The sequence below is a fragment of the Mus caroli genome, unplaced genomic scaffold, assembly GCF_978045245.1.
Source record: "Mus caroli unplaced genomic scaffold, Mus_caroli_1 scaffold_11, whole genome shotgun sequence".
Classification (NCBI taxonomy): Eukaryota; Metazoa; Chordata; class Mammalia; order Rodentia; family Muridae; genus Mus; species Mus caroli.
This window is the reverse complement of record NW_028227266.1, coordinates 3,855,036-3,877,372: the sequence shown is the minus strand read 5'-3', so window position 1 is coordinate 3,877,372 and position 22,337 is coordinate 3,855,036. Positions and strand designations below refer to the sequence as shown.

At 38.0% G+C, this 22,337-nt stretch overlaps 1 protein-coding gene across 3 annotated transcripts in view; it reads left to right on the top strand.

The window, feature by feature from the left end:
• The window catches only part of Dync2h1 (dynein cytoplasmic 2 heavy chain 1), a 265,134-nt gene that overhangs the window by 64,060 nt on the left and 178,737 nt on the right, over window positions 1-22,337 (top strand). For 2 of the 3 annotated variants that reach the window (XM_085844391.1, XM_085844390.1), the window contains 11 exons: window positions 1,275-1,430; window positions 2,609-2,868; window positions 3,628-3,874; window positions 4,935-5,086; window positions 6,702-6,846; window positions 7,782-7,884; window positions 8,342-8,509; window positions 15,303-15,433; window positions 16,484-16,732; window positions 17,443-17,551; window positions 17,855-17,968. In XM_085844391.1, the coding sequence (XP_085700517.1) occupies window positions 1,275-1,430; window positions 2,609-2,868; window positions 3,628-3,874; window positions 4,935-5,086; window positions 6,702-6,846; window positions 7,782-7,884; window positions 8,342-8,509; window positions 15,303-15,433; window positions 16,484-16,732; window positions 17,443-17,551; window positions 17,855-17,968 (1,834 nt within the window). The remainder of the gene's footprint in view (window positions 1-1,274; window positions 1,431-2,608; window positions 2,869-3,627; window positions 3,875-4,934; window positions 5,087-6,701; window positions 6,847-7,781; window positions 7,885-8,341; window positions 8,510-15,302; window positions 15,434-16,483; window positions 16,733-17,442; window positions 17,552-17,854; window positions 17,969-22,337) is intronic. The other variant, XM_085844392.1, reaches the window with a different exon arrangement.

Below are 22,337 nucleotides of genomic sequence, written 5' to 3'. Positions count from 1 at the left end.
CCTTTGATGTCAAATGACTAGGGGTCTGAAATTCATTTAGAGGTCAGTTTGTCAGTTTTTTTTCATATTGATTAGACAAAAATTGAAAATTTGCTGTAGTTTTCTATTCTTTTGTTTGCTTCTCTTCCTTTGTGAGGATAAAACCTGGTGAAATTAAGACAAGTTTTAAAATATTGCAGACTAACTAGCTTTCCCAGTCCTTAGAGAAGGAAGATTGCCCCAAGGCTGACTCAGGTGTTTCTCCTACTTGCTTCTACCCTAACACTCAACAACCATATTACTATGTTTATGTTCACCTGGAAGTTCTTTGAGGGCAGGGAGCAAGCCTGTCATGCTCCCTGGTGAATTCTAGAGCAAGTTTGTTAAGAGAAGAGAGTAAGATGGTCCTGGTGGCGAGATGCCCGCTGTCTGTGTCTGACATCTTTAGAACACCAGATCATTATCTTGTTCTAGCAGTGCTAGTCCTTGAGGTGTGCTTGCTTCCCTGATTTTGTCAGTGTTGGAATAAAGGTGTGACACTAGCAAGCATGTACTTAGTTATGAGATTCACTATGAAAGGGCAAACTGATTCAGTTGTAGAGTAGATGGAGGAGCGGTGAAGAGGAAAAAGGTCAGGTTTGTCTGTTGTAGTGTAGTAGTTGCTTCTGTGTCACTCATAAGGCAGGAAAGAGATTTGGGCTCATAGTTTCAGAACCTTTATTCTGTCACGACAGGGAAGCAGAGCAGAGCTGATGGGTCTTATGGCAGTGGTGACATTTGGCCAGGATTCCTTGCATCACTGTGCCTCGTGTTGTTGGCAAGGAAGTAGAGAAACAGGCCAGATCCAGGGGTGGCTATAAACATGAATAGGAGTCACCTCTAGTGACCAACTTCTACAACTGGATCTTGCCTGTTAAAAATTGTACCTTCATGATAGTGTCACATACTGGAGACAGGCCTCAAAACATGAAAATGTGGTGGGCATTTCAGATGCAAACCACATTAGCTCTGGTCTGAAGTTTTTCAAATATGTTTGTATCTTCTTCAGGTTGTGGAAATACATCATGTACCTACTTGACAATTCTAGCATTTATAGTTCAAAATGCATGATTACTTATAAGAATTATTTTTGTATTTTCAAAGCATATATGTAAACTGAAAACTAGCCATAATTCCTAAATGAAGGAGTAGGATGGGTGTAAAGGTTTTTGGCACTGCTCTGTGTCAGTTTGCATGGTTGGGCGTGTGCTGGTTAATACCCATCTTCCCTGCTCTGCTTCCATGTAAACCAACAGAATGACTACGTGGTGGAAACGAGTTTGGTTGGGACTGTGATGAATGGCTTGTCCCACCTCCATGGATGCAAATATCATGACCAGTTTATTATTAATCTTATACGAGGACTGGGTGGCAATCTGAATATGAAATCACGCCTGGAGTTTACCAAGGAGGTAAGGAACTTTTGTCAGGCTCTTTTTAGCCACAACCCTTAGCTTTTCTTGACCTTTAACTCTCAACACACAGTGATGTAACTTTAAGGTATGCAACTTTAAGTTATGAATTTATGCAATTTGTTAGACTTAACAGGACAGCTGTATCAATATAGGTATACATGCATGCTTGTGTGTGTGTGTGTATGTTTATGTATATAAAACTCAGAACTTCTGATATTCTTAAATTTTTATGGTGTTTTATAATAAGCTAAGGCTATATTCCATTATTTCATTTAGCTTTAATTTCATAAGAATACAGTTTTTAAATTATTCTTTAGAATAGAATTGTGTTAGCACTTAGAAGTACTGTGGTATTTCTAATTATTTCTTTAATAGAGTCAGATTATATTTGAGCCACCAGGTCAGAAAGCCAATGTCTATATCCTGAGGGGCTTTTCTCTTTCTTTTCTTCTTCGGTGTTCGGGTGTTTGCTTGCTTGTCTATGGACCAGGTGTGTGCCTGGGCCTTTGTAGGCCAGAATATAATGTTGGATTATCTGCAACTATAGTTACAGAAGATTGTGAGCCTCCATGTGGGTGCTGAGAATTGAACTTGCAGGTCCTCTGGAAGAGTAGCCAGTGCTCTTAATCTTCTCTCAGGCCCCTCCAGGAGTGCTTAACTAAGACTAAAACAGTGCTCCATTTGCTAGTTCTTAGGCCATTGTTTGTGCTTTCTCTGACCTGTTTGTTTCTCCATGGCCGCGAATTCTCTTACCTCTCACCATTACTGCTCAGCACCTTCCTGTATACTGCTCTGAAACATTCCCATGTACAAACAACTTCAATGTGGAAGAGCAGAATCATTCATGGAATGTTGTGGGTGTAACTCAAATCAGTTCCGGGAAACGTTGGAAATAAAGGGCTTTGGCATTCTTGAAGTCTGCAGTTTGAGAGAATACTTTTAAAACTTAAATATATTTTACAATTTTGTAACTTGATCTATAAATATCTACTAAGTTGGTATTTTCTTATATATTTTATTGTACTTTTGATCATATTGAGGTAAAATGCCATTTTAATTTTAAAGTTTACTTAGAAGTGAAGTATATAAACTACTTTTAAAAAGGCAATTTACTGTTGAGATACTTACTTTGATGAATATGTAAAAACACCTCATTACAGCATTTTCCTTTCAAGGTCTTTAATTGGGCACGGGAGACCCCTCCAGACTCTCACAGGCCAATGGACACCTACTATGACTGTGACCGAGGACAGTTAGCATCCTACATGCTGAAGAAGCCAGAGAACCTGACAGCTGATGATTTCAGCAATGGCCACATCCTTCCTGTCATTCAGACTCCTGATATGCAGCGAGGTTTAGATTATTTCAAACCCTGGCTAAGTTCAGATACCAAACAGCCATTTATTCTGGTGGGACCAGAAGGATGTGGCAAAGGGTAAGGAAATGCCTTCAGAATTGATTTTCTTCCTCCCCAAGGATTAGGTTCCCTTTGGTGCAAAACACTTAGATTTTTATGAAGAATACTTTCTGCTTTCACTCATGTTTAAGACAAAATGACTACAGAGAAGACTGTCATTTTTCTCTGCCAGGTTGTGTGATCTTAGAAAATATATAGAATCACAACAAAAATTGAACCTGTTATATACACTTACTGGTTACTGTTTTGAGTTAACTATCATCTAACAGTTGAGTACAGCTCTCTTATTAAAAATAGTATCTAGCTTAATGAAGGCCAGCTATATTCAGTGCATTCATCATTTATGATTTAGGAGTAAACCTGAATTATTAGTTTTACATGTATGTTGGCAGAGTAATAATTTGAAAAAATTCTGTCCAACCACTCTAGTTAAGAAAACAAAACTCTTGGAGAATTTAAAATCTTTTCATGAACTATGGGGGAACAAAACTAACATTCTATATACCTTGTAAAACTGAACTTATGAGATCTGCAAGAATTCCAGGAAAACTTTTTCCCCAGTTTAAATGCTAGGAAGTTACTTTGGTGACTATGGAAACTATATCTATATTCATTATTTTCCTTCTCAACATAATCTGAAGTAAATTAGAAAAAATATATTAGTTCTATATAGAGTGTAAGGAGTGTTTTGTTGGACACATTTTCCCCGTGAAACTTCACCCAGTGTCACCTGTCCCCTGGGGGATGTCACCCAGTGTCACCTATTGTCCTTTGCAGGATGCTGCTCAGGTATGCCTTCTCTCAGCTCCGCTCCACAGAGATTGCCACAATCCACTGCAGTGCTCAGACTACTTCTCGGCATCTTCTGCAAAAACTGAGCCAGACTTGCATGGTAATCAGTACAAATACTGGTCGAGTATACAGACCAAAAGATTGTGAAAGACTCGTTTTGTATCTAAAAGATATCAACCTGCCCAAGCTTGATAAGTGGGGGACCAGCACTTTGGTGGCTTTCCTCCAGCAGGTAAGTTTTAGCAGCTGACATTGGAACCAGTATCTTTTCTTACAGATACAAAATCTGTGTTCCTTCTGTTGGACCAGTTGTATCTAGCACATACCATCAGAATTTAAATTCTTGAAACAGTTAAGTCTTGTTCTAGGTCATTCATTCCCCAGTTGGAAATCTGTTACTTATCTTCCTTACTAGTCGGTACAGTGTGGGAATCAGCAGCCGGCCGGTGTAAGGGATGGAGGGTTTCATGTTTGGCTGTGTATCACATGTTCTTACTCAGTATAAAAGATTTATTCCTCTATGTATTATATCATAGTAAAGGTACCAGATTTTTAGAGTTCACTATGTGTATTTGGTTTATAGAACTGCAGAATATGATAATATAGTTATAGAAAATCCTGAAATGGTTTTCTTATTATTTCCTGACTCCTGTTTTTTTTTTAAATGCTAATAGATTTATAATACTACTTGAATTTTACTATTTAATGGGATGGATGCATTTTGAAAGAGGAGGAATCAGATAACATTAACTGGATGTTGGGTAGAACAATATGATTTTTCAGGACATAAAGATTTCAAAGGTATACATAACTGATTTAGGTAAAAGATGGTGGTTTCACATAGAAATAATTAAAATTTGGATAATACTGCATGTTATGATTGATCTTGAAGGTCAAATTGACAAGATTTGTCATCACCATACAAAGATATCTCTTGGTGTGTGTGTTCAAAGATTTCCTAGTCTCAGCTAATTAGAGCAGGAAAACCCACCCTAAATGTGGGCAGCATTCTTCATCTTGCTGGAGCCCGAAGTGAAATGGAACAGAAACCTGGTCTGCAGAGTTTGCCACCCTCTCCTGACTTTGGGGACAGTGGCACCAGCAGTTTCCTCATCCTGCTGCCCTGTGGGTATGCTGGGTAGATTGTGCCTTTGAACTGTAAGACAGACCTTACCTGAGGGGGGATTGTCAGTTGCTTTGTCATACCAAGGAGACAAACAACCGGTGCACGATTTTAATATGATTAGAGAGATCTAAAGTAAAAACAATTTATAAATATTTTTTTCATATAGGTGTTGACATATCAAGGATTTTATGATGAAAATTTGGAATGGGTTGGTCTGGAGAATATTCAGATTGTAGCTTCCATGTCAGCTGGAGGAAGACTGGGGAGACATAAGCTGACCACCAGGTTTACGTCTATTGTCCGTCTTTGTGCCGTAGAGTATGTATCTTAGTAACACAGTTTTCTGTTTGTTTGTATTTTATTCAGGATACCTACCAAGAATATTTCAAAGCGTAGAAATTTTTCCCAAACTTTTCCCGACCCTGGCTTAGAGTATGTTAGGCCTTTTATACAAGGAGATAAAACTCTGTATGTCTGTACTCATAAACATCAGGAGCAGGAACCAACTGAGAGCTTGAAGTCTGTATTTACTTTTTAATTAATACATAGCATACGTATATTTTACCTGTTGAAATGATGTTATGTAATGTTCTGACATATTACCTAATGCACAATGTTTAAGTCAATTTAAACATACATATTTATCATTGTGATGAAATCACTTAAAGTTCTTTCTTTTTATAGCATTGGAAATTAATTCTGGGGTCCCCTCATATTAGTTAAGCATTTTATTTCAGAGCTTTGTCCACAACCCTACAGAATCTCCTCCTTTAACTTTGTGAAATGAATAATATACAATTGCTGCCTCTGACTTCTCACCAGACCTTCTTGCTCCTGTCCAGATGCAGCTTTGTCTTACTACCAGCCTTTTCCTGACCTTCTTCCCTCTTTCTTGAGCCCAGTTCCTTATAACAACCATTGTACTCTCTACTTTTATGAACACAGTGGTTTTAGGCTATGTGACAGAGACTATGTACTGTCTTGTCTGCATTTCTGTGCTTGGCTTATTTTACTTAACATGATGATCACCAGTCCTGTCCATAATTGTTTGAAATGCATGGGTTTCCTTATTTATATGACTAACCCTTATTTCTTTATTTGTATATGTTTCTCCCTTACTCCTCAATTGATGGATGTATTGTGTATGGAGTGTCATGAATAATAGTACCATGACCGTGGGAGTGAAGATGGATTTTGTTTCCTTTAAATGTGTAAAAGTGGTACATGTTAGACATAAATGTTTTATGTATCTCACAAAACTAGTATTATTAAAATGTACAGAGATAACTGACAGGAGTTGAATCTACTGAAAGGTGAGTTAGAGCTCATGACTTGGAATGGAATCCATTTGTCCATCCTTGTGATCATGGATGTGACTGGAACTTCTGAGCACTGTGTTCATAGCACTGTCCCTTTGTGACCTTTCACCTTACTTTCTTACCTTTGTGGGTTACAGGTTCCTGCTAACTACATGTATCTATGGCCAATGCTTTTATTGAGATGTTATTGGTGTCAGTTAATTTACATGGAAGTAAAGTTGGCTTGAGAGAAACAGGCTAATGTTAATCGTGTTAATAATTTTCTTAGACTTCTGGCCTAATTTCTGCCCTTTATATAGGCTTTACTTAAAATGCTTTTTCTTAAGTAAAATATCCTGTTTATTCTGAAGATGAATGGCTTTTCAAGTTTTGTTCTTAAATAGTTTGATTAGAGTCTTCTATAAAGCTTCTACTGTTGGAGAATAGACACTGAGGGATCTAATTGACATTTTCGGAGAAAGTAGGGACTGATCCTGTTCAAATCCCTGGTCAGAGATCTGGGTCTTAGAGAAGTGTAGTTTGAAAGCTTACTCAGATATATATCTTAATGTAAAAATAGTAATTTAGGCTATTGATTTATTTCAGCTTTCTTATTTCTTGTCTTTCCTTTTTAGTTACCCAGAGAGAGAACAGTTACAGACAATCTATGGAGCATATTTGGAAGCAGTTCTGCACAAAAATCTGAAGAATCATTCTATTTGGGGTTCTTCGTCAAAAATATATCTCTTAGCAGGCTCTATGGTGCAGGTGTATGAACAGGTAAGTATAAGTTTATGTTGTAGTTTCCAGGTCTGTTGGCTTCATCCTGTCTTTTTGTTGATGTCCTGGCTTTTCCTTCTTGTCGCAGTTAGTATAGGATGATAGATGACACAGTAACAACATATTCTGGTTACATGCTGCTAGATAGATTGAATAACTTAGTGTGTGTGGTAGTTAATGAGGAAGTAAAGTAAAATTTAATCTGAAGTAGGGAAAAAAACAATAGAAAAATCACAAAGTATTTGATGATGAAGTTTTGTTCGATAAAAGGAATAGTGTGTGTAGTGTTTGTGAAAGATGCTTTTACAAGGCTGGCTAGAAGTTGGAAGGATAAGTTAGAAAGGACAAGATCACTTTAAAAATGCACACACTTGTTAACAGTCAAGATGGCTGTGGCTGTGGGGTGGGGCTGGCCTTTAAGTTCAGTGCTGTTCTATTTCTCACTACTAGAACACTTCGATTTTGGAGTGGTTTCATTGATTTTTATGGGTTCTTTAGAATTTCAGCTATTACTTTATAAAATTCATCATTTTATTTAAACTTTTTGCAGTTGTACCCCTATGTCACCCCAACCTTTGACTGTCTATTAAAACCTATGAGCTGATCTTGGTAATTCGAAGTGCTGGGCAAACTGTGGACTAGTCCTTGGATGATTGAGGCAAGAAGATGGCCATGCATTACATTGTGAGCTCTAGGCCAGCCTGGGCCATAGTATGAGACTCTGCCACAAAAACAAACACATAAGTCAAATGTATAGGATGAATTATATAGGATAATAATAAAAAAAAAAAAACGAAAAACAAATCAAAAGAACAGTTCTATTGAAGTAAGCCAGAAATTGGCCTTCCTGTGAGTCTAAGTTGACAGGAAATTTAGAGAAGGATGCGAGCACTGAGGGTGGGCCGCCTGCACTCCTGCACTGTGTTCTCTTTCAGGTGCGGGCCAAATTCACAGTGGATGAGTACAGCCACTATTTCTTCACACCCTGCATTCTTACTCAGTGGGTTCTTGGCTTGTTCAGATATGATTTAGAAGGAGGTGAGTTTCAGATCTGTGTGTGTGTAATTATCCTACAGCTTATAATAGGAACATAAGTATTTTGGTAGTAATTATAATAACATTAAATTAAATAGCTTCATTATGTTTATTACTATTAAAAGGATAAACATTTACTGTATTCTTTTTGCAACCTGATTATCACTGTACAAATTTGATCTTAGAAAAGGTAAAATAATTTCTTTTAATAGCTAAACCATTTTTATTAAGTAATTTGGAAATGATAGTTTTACTGGGCAACTATAAATATTGTTTTAAATATACCAGCTTATTAAAGAAATTAATTTTAACTTTTTTTTTCATTTTTTCTATTTACCTGCTGCCAAAATTATGGTATGTAGATTCTCACCATATATTTATTTCATAACATTATGTTAAACAGACCACTTGAAAATAATTTAAGTCTCATTACAATTAAAGAAAATTTTGCTTTCCTTAGGATCCTCTAACCATCCATTAGATTACGTGCTAGAAATTGTAGCCTATGAAGCACGGCGCTTGTTTCGGGACAAAATTGTTGGTGTGAAGGAGCTGCATTTGTTTGATAACATTTTAACTTCAGTCCTCCAAGGAGACTGGGGCTCAGACATCCTGGACAATATGGCAGGTAACAGAAGGGAGCTTATGTCAATGTATACTTGTTATGGTGCTTTGAAATTTTGTTTCTGACCAGATGCATGATTTCATGTGTGAACAAATAGAACTGTGGGTGATTTTAACTTCAGTTTTCCCCAAAGGGAAGATGCCCAGCCATTTTCACCAGAATTCTACAATTATAATCCAAACAAAATTTAATAAGTGGTTACTTTCTTCTTAAAAGTATTCAAACTTGTTGTGGTGAATTCTTGAAGTTGCACATTATAATACAATGTTGTTTCTCCTATAGAATTCTCACTAATAATGTAGCTAGCTGTGGTGGCACACATGTATCCCCAGCACTTCGAATGCAGAAGCAGGAGTGTGGCAAGTTTGAGGTCAGCCCTGTCCATAAGATGGGTCTAGTCTGGTTAAGGCTCTGTAGGAAGACTCTGCTATAAAATATTTGGAATCTAAAAAAAAAAAAAAAACTAAAAAGGAAAAGTATCTGATTAAATATGAAACATAAAGGTCTTTGAAATTCTTCACTTGATTATCATGACCTTGTGCTTGTGAAAAGCATTTTTTTTTTCCTGTAACTAACCATGATGTCATCTGAAAAGGACATTGTTTTTGCTGACTCCCAGCTTCCTCGGCTTCCTCAGTTTCACCAGTTGCATTCAAAGCTCTGTCTACTTCATAACCATATTGGAAACTGCCATGGGAGCAGGCCAGTGAGGGCCTGTGATAAAGACACAGCAATGTTTCCTAATACAACAATTATCCTAGCTGGATACTGTGTTAACAAATATCCATGCCATACTCTTTCGTACTTTACATTTCGAGATGTGATGTTGGTCCCAGGGCCATAATTATACAAGTCTAAGGAAATATGAAAGTGAGAAGGCTTTTGGGATTGAATGAGAGTTTTGTAGATATTTCCAGAGGTTTGGAAGTAGGAAGAATGTTGTACAGACACCAGGCAAGGCGGAGTGCTGTGAGGAGGCTATTGGCACTTCAGCTATATTTTAACTCAAGTCTGCATGGGTCTGGCCTGAAGCTGTTGGTCCAGTTTCTGTGGCAAGGCTTTGTTCTTGACGTTGGGCCAACTGTCTGGAAACTGCAGTCTGCAGTGTCTTTTCCTGTAAAGGCCCTCTGTGCTTTGGTTGGTATCAGTACTTACTTTGGTGTCCAAATCTAGAGTTCAGGGGGTTTGGAGTCTAAAAATTCTTTTACTCTGAAGAGACTTACAGTTGTGTGCCAGAAGTTTGACAGTTGTTGCTTTCAGTGTAACAGTTGGTAACATGCTTAGATGCCATGAAAACTTGTGGATGTTTGTGATTAAATTAGTAGTTAGAATAAGCATAGAGTGTTTTAATGCAACTTCTACAGATGTGTTTGATAAATACTAGTCTTTTTTGGTTGTAGAAGAGGTAGAGAATAATTGGTATTTAAGGAAGTTACATGAAAATATATAAAAATTTTTTATAACTTTAGTAACTGTAGTGTTTGGAAAGCGAGTATACAAAATGAGGTAATAGAATTTATTATTGACATCTGCACCCATTTTGCTCATGTCTATCCTGTCTTCCCCACTTGTTCCTCTTTCCCATGTTTTAGTCACCTTCTCCCCGCATAGTCTACTTTCTGTCTTCATCTGTCAGTCTGTTTGCCTGTCACTGTATGTATGATGTATGTATGCATGTATGTATGTAAGTGTGTGTGTGTGTGTGTGTGTGTGTGTATTTTCCTGTTGATGGCCACTTAGGCTATATGTTGCTTTATATAATAATCTTTTGTCAGATATGTAGCTGCCAGATGTTTTATCCAGCCTGTAGGGCGTCTCTTCTTTCCACTGTGCCCTTTGCTGTGTAGATGCTTTTATGCGTCCAGCAGTGCTCTTGGTTTATTCTTGTGTTGCTTGATGGGTTTGTGGAGAACTGTTCAGGAAGGCCTTGCCTAGTCTTAGACCTCTAAGAGTTTGTCTTGGGGTTTGCTCTAGTATTTTTATAGTTATAGGACTTAAGGTATCTAATAATCCATTTTGAATTCACCTTTGTGAAAAATGGATCTAATTTAATTTGTTTATATTTGGATATATATTTTAATTTGCATATATATGGATAGTGAGCTTTCTTATCACTTGTTGAAAAGATGATTTTTTTTCTTAAATATGTAGCTTTCGCACATTTGTCAAAGGATGAAAACAACAAACCAAGCCCCAGCAAACAAAAACTAATATTATCATTTGTCTACTTTTGGTATCTTATCTGTTTCAAAGATATGTATATGACCCATCTTTCCCTGAACCACACTGTCTGGATTTATGTAGTCACCGCATATTAAGTCTTGAAACTGGGCAGCCTTATTTCTCATGGAAAAGTCATCTGTATGTACAGTGATATAAGATTGTGATAGGCCTTACACTGAGTTTGTATATTGATTTAAAGTGAGTTGTTGTCGTTACTCTATAATCTTCTGGTTCAAACACAGTATGTCATGAGAGCATTTCAGCCTTTGATATTTTTCATAAGTGCCAAACATAGAAGTGTGGTATATGATTTTAGATTTATGTCTAAGTTAAACTTTTCATTGACAAATATATGTTCAAGTTATTTTTGTTTGTTTTATGAGATAGGATAAAATTTAGTTGTCCAGGTTGGTCCTGAATTTGCTATGTAGCTCAGGATATCCTTGAGTTTGAAATTCTCCTGCTTCTGCCTCCCAAGTTATAGACTTAAACTTCCATGCTCCACTTTAAAGTAGGCTTTAAAAGATGAATATATTGAGTTAAGACATGTGGAAGGATATTCTAGATAAGAGCAATGAATATGTAAAAAGTCAAAAACTGAGAAATGTAGTGTATAATGGCGTGATGGGTGTTTTAGGCCTGAGTGGAGTTAGGTTGAAGAGAGCCCTTAATAGGACTTTTGCACTTTATGTTAGGAGTCAGATTTTAGTTTTGTATGTATTGCTTCAGTGATAGCTAGTCATTGTAATAATCACTATAGCACAGTGTTTTAATAATTTTAATTATTTTATTCTGTTATTTTAAAATGTTGCTTATAATGTTGTTTGAATATTTGAGGTTTTTGGGTGTCTTCTGAAAGCTGCATAGCACTTGCCAGCTTTAGTTGTGGGAATCATTTTGGCTCACACCATCACCAAGTTTAAAGAGAAAAGTAGAATGTTTAAACACAGATACCCTGTAGATGCATAGCCAGCTTGCTGGCTTGAAAAAGAGTGGCCCCCATTGACTCATACATTTGAGTGCTTATTCACCAGCATTTCTCTGCCTATGGATCAGGATGTAGCTCTCAGCTTCTGCTCCAGTGTCTCCTTGCATGCTGCCATGCTTTCAGCCATGATGATAATGGATCAAACCTCTTGAACTGCAAGCAAGCCTCCAGTTCATGTGCGTGTGCGTGTGTGTAGATATGTGTGTATTATAGACATGTATATATGTCACACATATTACATACTTTTTACATATTCATTGCTTTTATCTGGAATATTCTTCCACACTCAATATATTCATCCTTTAGAACCTACTTTAGCAAGTGGAAACTGGCAGTACAGGCCTGTAGTCCCTGATACTTTAGAGACAGAAGCAGGAAAATTTCAAGTTCAAGGATAGTCTGAGCTACATAGCAAATTCAAGGTCAACATAGGCAACTGAATGTGACCTTGTCTCATAAAATAACAACCAAAAATAACTTGAACACATAATTGCCAAGGAAAGATTATTTATTATATATACTAATATATATTAATATATATGTTACACATATATAAAATAGTTGGTTATAGTGTTTCTTCACAGCAGTAGAACCGTGAATAAGACATCCAATAAATGAACCGCATGTCTGTTAAAGAGTTGTCAGTATAGGACTAACTTCAAGCTTGGGAAATTTGCCTTAGATATAAGTTAGTGAGATTTAATCCACAAGAAAGGTAATTATAGGTGGTAATTATCATTATTCTTTAGAAATAATGATAGTTGTGGTTTGTGGCTTCATGAGGAGGAGCTTGTGGATATAGGCAAACCCTGATGAGATGCAGGAAGCCATGTTGGATGACCTTTACACAGATGTGGCTTTGCACATAAAGCAACATTGTCTGTCGTGGACTTCACACACTGAAAAGAAAGAAAGGAAGGAGGTGGCTGAAGGCAAGAGAAACCTGGCGGCTTAGGCCCCAGCAGGGCAAGTAACTGTGATGTTAGGACATTGGGAGAACTAAGGTGGTGAAGAGGGAGAAAGGGACAAGTTCATTCAGTGGCTGTGCCCAGTTTCTTTGTAAGACAATGTGGCAAAATACCTACCAGTAGCAATGTATGCAAGAGTTTATTCTGGCTCATCGTCTCAGGATACAGACCAACATGGCATGAGTCTCGGTGGCAGCTGGTCAGGATGCAGAGAACTGTGGCTCCTGTGTCCTGCTTGCTCACTCCTTTTTTTTTTTTTTTTTTGGTCACTATTTTTTAAAATTTTATTTTATTTTTTACACTCCATATTCCATTCCCCAGCCCCCCTCCATCCACCTTCCGTCTCTGCTGCATCCCACACTTCCTCCCTACCACACCCTGTCTCCATGTGGATGCCGCCCCCCCCACCCCCCTGCAACCTACCTCTAAACTCCCTGGGGCCCCCAGTCTCTAGAGGTGAATCATCTCAAAATGAACACAGACCCAGAAGTCCTCTACTGTATATGTGCTGGGGGCCTTATATCAGCTGGTGCATCCTGTCTGTTTGGTGGTCCAGTGTTTGAGAGATTTTGGGGGTCCAGATTAATGGAGACTGCTGGTCCTCCTACAGGATTGCCCTTCTCCTCAGCTTCTTTCAGCCTTTCCTAAGTCAACAACAGGGGTCAGCTGCTTCTATCCATTGGTTGGATGCAAATATCTGTATCTAACTCTTTAGGAGTACAGTAATGCTAGGTCCCTTTTTGGGAGCACTCCATAGCCTCAGTGATAGTGTCCTTCCTTGGAACCTCCCCTTGAGCTGGATCCCACTTTGGGCTTGTTGCTGGACCTTCTTTTCCTCAGGCTCCTCTCCCATTTCCATTCCTGTAATTCTTTTAGACAGGAACAATTATGAGTCAGAGTTGTGACTGTAGGATGGCAACCCCATCCCTCACTTGATGTCCTGTCCTCCTCCTGGAGGTGAGCTCTATAAGTTCCCTCTCCCTACTTTTGGGCGTTTCATCTAAGGTCCCTCCCTTTGAGTCCTTGGAGTCTCTCACCTCCTAGGTCTCTGGTGCATTTGGGAGGTGGTTTCCCCCCAACCTCCTATTTTCTGAGATTACCTGTTTCCATTCTTTCTGCTGGCCATCAGGGCTTCAGTCCTTTTTCCCCTCACCCAATACCAAATCAGGTTTCCCTCTCCTCACCCCCACTTCCCTCCTCCCCCACCACATCCAATTTCACTCCTAGGTTCCTCCCTCCATCCCCACTTGTGATTGCTTTCTTCTCTCTCCCAAGTGGGACTCAGTGGTCCTCACCTGGGCATTTCAGCTTGCTGAGCTTTTTGATTTCTGTGGATTGTATCTTGGGTATTCTGTATTTTTGTTTGTTTGTTTGTTTTTGCTAATATCCACTTATTAGTGAGTACATACCATGCATGTCCATTTAGGTCTGAGTTACCTCACTCAGGATGATATTTTCTAGTTCCATTCATTTTCCTGCAAAACTTAGGATGTCCTCGTTCTTAATAGCTGAGTAGTCCATTGTATAAATGAACCACATTTTCTGTATCCATTCTTCTGTGGTGGGATATCTGGGTTGTTTCTAGCTTCTGGCTATCACAAATAAGGCCACTATGAACATAGAACACATGCCTCTGTGGCATGATGGTGCATCTTTTGGGTATATTCCCAAGAGTGGTATAGCTGGGTCTTCTTTAATGTTATCCAAGATCTTAGGTAAAGGAATGGTGATGCCCATAGTTAGAGTGTGTCTTCTCACCTCCATTCATTTAATCCAACAGATCCCTCATAACACTTTCCAATGCTGTGACCTCGGTGATTCTAGAGTTTCAGGTTGACAGTATTAATTCTCATGCTTATGGGGAAGCACATGAGATAAGTCAATTAATAATTAGAAGACTAGGTCATAACGGGGAGTTAGAAGGAAGCCCTTCACATGAAGAGGGGAAAGTGGTGTGTGGGTCTGACAATTCCAGCATGAGTTGGGAGGTAATCCTGTGGTCCCACCCTGGATGGTGTTGATGGTGCCAACTGATGGGTTACCCATGCTCTAGTGCATAACTCCATATCCATGCTCATTGGGTAGCACAATTGGTCTTTGAGTCATTGGGAGCAAAAACAACAAAAGAGGATGTGCTGTTGGAAGAAAATTGATTAGGGAAGTTGGAAGAAGGTAGTGGAGGAACAATATGAACAAAACATATAATAAATGGATGAAATTTTCAAATCATAAATATATTTAAAAAGTTTTAAAAGTCAGCATTGAATATAATGAAAGTATTTAGCTCAGGTAGTTCTCAGGCTGATTTTGGTATTATAACTTGTGATTTTTTTATCTTTACTGATATGTCTTCCAAGTAATTATTAATTTAATTAGTATAATATTATATTTATAGATATATATTAGTACATTAGTATAATTTACTTAGTATATTATTAGTATATGTATATAATTTTATATTTATATCTCTATATTAGTATATTAATATAATTTAATTAGTATAAGCCACCATTTTGTTTCTGGAGACAATTTTATTTGGACTGGGTAAAAATAATTTAGTAAGAAATGTGGTGACTGATTCTCTCTTCACTAGTGTTATGTATCAATATCTTTACAGATAGTTTCTATGTTACATGGGGAGCCCAACATGCCTCAGGAGGAAAGACAGCTCTAGGACAGCCTTTACCTCCACACGGGAAACCACTTGGCAAACTGACCTCTGCAGACCTGAAGGATGTCATTAAGAAGGTATTATGGGAATTATGACTGGGAGTAAGGTGTGACTATAACAGGAACTTAAGCTATTTGTTAGAAACATTTGAGTACATGGAATGAAAGATCATACAATAGACAGAACTTTTCTTGCTCTTTGGAATTTAGTTCATTCTGGCAGACATGACGGGATGCTCAGATGCATGTAAAATTACTAAGATACCTGTTTAATGACAGTATTGCCATTGGTATAGCAATGAGAATAGTGATGGGAAAGCACTCCTAGATGGTGAGTGTTGTACCTCAGTGTCAGAGTCACCTGGTGAAAGGGGAAATAGGCGATCTCCAGGGTGGCAATGCTAGAGGCAGGTCTATAAGGTGTGGTCTGGAGAAGCTGTATCTCCATCTCTTATGCTGTTTCTTCTTCCTGGTCTTTGTTTTTGCCCTTCCTTTTCCTTCCTGTCTCTTTTTTTTTTCTTTATTATTCCTTGCTGCCCCATCCCATTTGCTTTTAGTGTAGTTACAAGGATGAAAAAGAAACGATGTGGTATATGCATTCTTTTTTATTGTGAATAATATATGCCTGTGGATATTCTTAGAGGTTAGAAGAAAGTGTCAAACTCATTAAGCTGGAGTTATGGGCACTTGTGACCTACTTTATATGCCTGCTGGGAAACAAACCCCATTTAAGATATAGTGCTGTCTTGCACAATTGAATTTTGTGTACCTGTGAAGTTGTTTGACATGCACTTTTTATATGCCTACAAGTCTGTGTTATTACATAGTAAAATTTTAGGTGTCACATAAAATATAGTTGCTTAACCTTTTTTAACATTTTAAACATTTTAAAACTTATTATTTATGTGTATGTGTGCTGCATGAGAGTATGTGCACAGTGTGCATGCCGGAGCTGTGAAGGCCAGAAGAATGAATGAAATCTTCTGGAGCTGGACTTACAGACATGTGGGTGCTGGGAACAGAACCTAGGTCCAGCAAAACAGCCATCTCTCCAGCCCCAGAAAAATAACATTTTTGTTATATAACTAGAAATTACATTAAGTATAAAATTTGTTTTTATTTTCAAAGGGTCTTATTCATTATGGACGAGATAACCAGAATTTAGATATTTTACTCTTCCAAGAAGTCCTGGAATATATGTCGAGGATAGACAGAGTGCTGAGTTTCCCTGGAGGCTCCCTTCTGTTGGCAGGACGAAGCGGCGTGGGGCGGCGGACTGTCACATCTTTAGTCAGTCACATGCATGGTGCTGTGCTCTTCTCCCCGAAGATCTCCAGGGGCTACGAGCCGAAGCAGTTCAGAAACGATCTCAAGCATGTGAGCTGTGCACACATTCTTTTTTATTTGGGTTTCAGTTTTGCTAGTTATTAAAGCTTTGAAGTCTCCCAAACATAACATAGTCTTCCTTCTAATTTTGTTGATTATTTTCCCATAATTACTAAGTTTTTATCTGAATGTGGGAGATTCCTGATAGGATATCAAGGTTGTGGGCAACCGAGATTATGGGATGTCCAGTTGGATAATAAACAGGACTACATAATTGTATGGGAAGAATATATTTATGAAAATAATTTAGTTTTTGCCTCAGAGGCTTATTTTTAAAATAAATTTTCTTTCAAATTATTGATGACTTTACTTTCCAAATTGTACAGGAAAAATATGATTTCCTTTCTGTTCTAAACAAGTCAGTAAATAGGCCCTAAGTAAGCTGCATGTGGTCACATGGGAGGAAAGTAGCAGTGCTGGCATGTTCAAGTCTAGCCGAAGTCACATAGCGAGATGCTGTGTCTCAGAAACCATCAGTACCAGCAAACCAGCAGACCTGTAAAGAGATGCGTACGTTACAATCACTTCCTTATGTAGAGAGCCTTTCTGCTCTACAACTTGTTATGTGCCACTGGCCAGCCTCACACTTTGTTTCACTCTTCAGACTGTGGTCAAGGCTCTGTTGTCATGCCAGCCAAGAATAGTAATCTTTAATTGCTCCAAAAGCCACTGACAGTACTGACCTTGCCTTGCCTTTGCAGGTGCTGCATCTTGCAGGAATTGAAGCACAGCAGGTAGTCTTACTTCTTGAGGATTACCAGTTTGTACATCCCACATTCTTGGAGATGATCAATAGCCTTTTGGCTTCAGGCAAGTGAATGGTTTCTGTGAAGCAGATATAAGTGCTATGGTGATAATTGCCCAATGAGAATTACCTTGTATGAAGTTTCCTGCATTACTGATGGCAACCTTGGACATAGTTGTTCCTGAGGTCTGACACATGGTTGACTGAAGCATCAAAGTCTCAAGCTTTATAAAACTAAGAATTTAGGAATTGTGTAAGTTATTGTTAGTATTCCTGGTTATGACTGAACAGAAGAACTTAACATAAAAATTGGAGATTATTGTATGTAAAATTTGTTTTGAATTGGTGAATATAATATTCTTGTACAGGCGAGGTTCCTGGACTGTATACTCTGGAAGAATTAGAGCCTTTGCTATTGCCGCTGAAAGATCAAGCTTCTCAGGATGGATTTTTTGGACCAGTCTTCAATTACTTCACATACAGTAAGGGGCACAAAGCTCATTACTAAATTTACATTCTATTGGAGTAAAACAGCTCTGTACAGCTTGGCACCTTGACCTCTTTACCTAATTAGGAATGGGGAGAAATGAAGAAAATAATATACTTTGTTTTTAATCTTTCTTTCTTTTTCTTTTTAATTTAATTTTTATTATTATTAATACTATTGTCCTTTTTCCCCCTCTCCCTTGCAGTAGTATGCTAAGCTCTGGCCTGTCTATTGTATTTTATAAAATAAATAGCTCTGAGGTTATAGTCTATTTAGAAGCCCAGGCTCTTGTAAATAAGTCTGAATATATAGGAATTTTTACAGTGTTTACTTTTTTTTTCAGGAATACAATCAGTCCCTATTATTTATTTTTGTTTTATTTTTGTAGTTTTTTTAAAGTTAATTTTTTATTAGATATTTTCTACATTTACATTTCAAATGCTATCCCCTTTCCTAGTTTCTTCTCTGAAAATCCACTATAACCTCCCCCATCCTGCTTCCCTACCCCACCCACTCCTGCTTATTGGCCCTGGCATTCCCTGTACTGTGGCATATACTCTTCACAAGACCAAGGGCCTCTCTTCCCATTGATGGTCAACTAGGCCATCCTCTGCTACATAAGCAGCTAGAGACACGAGCTCTGGGGGTACTGGTTAGTTCATATTGTTGTTCCACCTATAGGGTTGCAGACCCCTTCAGCTCCTTGGGTAATTTCTCAGGCTCCTCCATTGGGGGCCCTGTGTTCCATCCTATAAATGACTGTGAGCATCCACTTCTGTATTTGCCAGGTACTGACATAGCCTCACAAGAGACAGCTGTATCAGGGTCCTTTCAGAAAAATCTTGCTGGCATATGCAATAGTGTCTGCGTTTGGTGGCTGATTATGGGATGGATCCCCAGGTGTGGCAGACTCTGTATAGTCCATCCTTTCGTCTCAGCTCCAAACATTGTCTTTGTAACTCCTTCCATGGGTGTTTTATTCCCTGTTCTTGGGGAGGAATGAAGTATCCACCTGTTGGTCTTCCTTCTTCTTGATTTTCTTGTGTTTTGCAGATTATATCTTGGGTATTCTAGGTTTCTGGGCTAATCTCCAATTATCAGTGAGTCCATATCAAGTAAGTTCTTTTGTGTTTGGATTACCTCACTCAGGATGATATACTCCAGATCCATCCATTTGCCTAAGAATTTCATAAATTCATTCTTTTTAATAGCTGAGTAGTACTCCATTGTGTAAATAAATATACCACATTTTCTGTATCCATTCCTTTGTTGAGGGACATCTGGGTTCTTTGCAGCTTCTGGCTATTGTAAATAAGGCTGCTGTGAACATAGTGGAACATGTGTCCTTATTACCAGTTGGAACATCTTCTGGGTATATGCCCAGGAGAGGTATTGCTGGATCTTCTGGTAGTACTATGTCCAATTTTCTGAGGAAGCACCAGAGTAATTTCCAGAGTGTTTGTACCAGCTTCCAATCGCACCAGCAATGGAGGAGTGTTCTTCTTTCTCCACATCCTTGCCAGCATCTGCTGTCACCTGAATTCTGACTGGTGTAAGGTGGAATCTCAGGGTTGTTTTGATGTGCATTTCCCTGATGATTAAGGATGTTGAACATTTTTTCAGGTGCTTCTCAGCCATTCGGTATTCCTCAATTGAGAATTCTTTGTTTAGCTCTGCACTCCATTTTTTAATGGGTTAATTTGAATTTCTGGAGTCCACCTTTTTGAGTTCTTTGTATATATTGGATATTAGACCGCTATTGGATTTAGGATGGGTAAAGATCCTTTCCCAATATGTTGGTAGCCTTTTTGTCTTATTGACAGTATCTTTTGCCTTACAGAAGCTTTGCAATTTTATGAGGTCCTATTTGTCAATTCTCAATCTTACAGCACAAGCCATTGCTGTTCAGGAATTTTTCCCCTGTGCCCATATCTTTGAGGCTTTTCCCAACTTTCCCCTCTATAATTTTCAGTGTCTCTGGTTTTATGAGGAGTTCCTTGATCCACTTAGACTTGAGCTTTGTACAAGGAGAAAAAAATGGATCAATTTGCCTTCCTCTATATGATAACGGCCAGTTGAGCCAGAACAATTTAGTGAAAATGCTGTCTTTTTTCCACTCGATGGTTTTAGCTCCTTTGTCAAAGATCATGTGACCATAGGTGTGTTGGTTTATTTCTGGGTCTTCAATTTTATTCCATTGAACTACCTGTCTATTGCTGTACCAGTACCATGCAATTTTTATCACAATACATACAGAGTAGTACTACAGAGCTGTAGTACAGCTTGAGGCCAGGAATGGTGATTCCACCAGAGGTTCTTTTATTGTTGAGAATAGTTTTTGCTATCCTAGGTTTTTTGTTATTCCAGATGAATTTGCAAATTGCCCTTTCTAACTGGGTGAAGAATTGAGTTGGAATTTTGATGGGGATTGCAATGAATCTGTAGATTTCTTTCAGCAATATAGCCATTTTTACTATAGTCACCCTTCCAATCTAAGAGCATGGGAGATCTTTCCATCTTCTGAGATCTTCTTCGATTTGTTTCTTCAGAGACTTGAAATTCTTATCATACAGATCTTTCACTTCCTTAGTTAGAGTCACACCAAGGTATTTTATTATTTGTGATTATTGTGAAGGGTGTTGTTTCCCTAATTTCTTTCTCAGCCTGTTTATCCTTTGTGTAGAGAAAGACCACTGATTTTTTTTTTTTGTGTGTGTTAATTTTATATCCAGCTACTGCACTGAAGCTGTTTATCAGGTTTAGGAGTTCTCTGGTGGAATTTTTAGGGTCACTTATATATACTATTATATCATCTGCAAATAGTGATATTTTGACTTCTTCCTTTCCAATTTGTATCCCTTTGACCTCCTTTTTGTTGTCTAATTGCTCTGGCTAGGACTTCAAGTACTGTATTGAATTGGTAGGGAGAAAGTGGGCAGCCATGTTTCATCCTTGATTTTAGTGGGATTGCTTCAAGTTTCTCTCCATTTAGTTTGATGTTGGCCACAGGTTTGCTGTATATTGCTTTTATTATGTTTAGGTATGTGCCTTGAATTCCTGATCTTTCCAAGACTTTTATCATGAATGGGTGTTGGATTTTGTCAAATGCTTTCTCAGCATCTAACAAGATGATCATGTGGTTTTTGTCTTTGAGTTTGTTTATATATTGGATTACGTAGATGGATTTCCGTATATTAAATCATTCCTGCATCCCTGGAATGAAACCTTCTTGGTCAGGATGGATGATTGTTTTGATGTGTTCTTAGATTAGGTTTGCAAGAATTTTATTGAGCATATTTACATTGATATTCATAAGGGAAATTTGTCTGAAGTTCTTTTTCTTTGTTGGGTCTTTATGTGGTTTAGGTATCAGAGTTACTGTGGCTTCATCAAATGAATTGGGTACAGTACCTTCTGTTTCTATTTTGTGGAATAGTTTGAGGAGAATTGGAATTAGGTGTTCTTTGAAGGTCTGATAAAACTCTGCACTAAACCCATCTGGTCCTGGGCTTTTTTTGATTGGCAGACTATTAATGACTGCTACTATTTCTTTAGGGGATATGTGACTGTTTATATCGTTACTATGATCCTGATTTAACTTTGGTACCTGTTATCTGTCTAGAAAATTGTCCATTTCATCCATGTTTTCCAGTTTTGTTGAGTATAGCCTTTTGTAGTAGGATCTAATGATGCTTTGGATTTCTTCAGGATCTGTTGTTATGTCTCCTTTTTCTGTTCTGATTTTGTTAATTAGGATACTGTCCCTGTGCCCTCTAGTGTAGTGTGGCTAAGGGTTTATCTATCTTGTTGATTTTCTTAAAAAAAACAGCTCCTGGTTTTGTTGATTATTTGTATAGTTCATTTTATTTCCACTTGGTTGATTTCAGTCCTCAGTTTAATTATTTCCTGCTGTCCACTCTTCTTGGGTGAATTTCTTTCCTTTCCTTCTAGAGCTTTAGATGTGATGTCAAGGTGCTAGTGTGTGCTCTTTCTAGTTTCTTTTTGGAGGCCCTCAGAGCTAAGAGTTTTCCTCTCAGGACTGTTGTCATCGTGTCCCATAAGTTTGGGTATATTGTGGCTTCATTTTTATTAAACTCTCAAAAGTCTTTAATTTCTTTCTTTATTTCTTCCTTGGCCCAGTTATTGAGTAGAGTGTTTTTCAGCTTCCACATCAACGTTGGCTTTCTTTTTTTTTTTTTTAATTTTTAATATTTTTATTACATATTTTCCTCAATTACATTTGCAATGCTATCCCAAAAGTCCCCCATAGCGCCCCCCCACTTCCCTACCCACCCATTCCCATTCTTTTGGCCCTGGCATTCCCCTATATTGGGGCATATAAAGTTTGCAAGTCCAATGGGCCT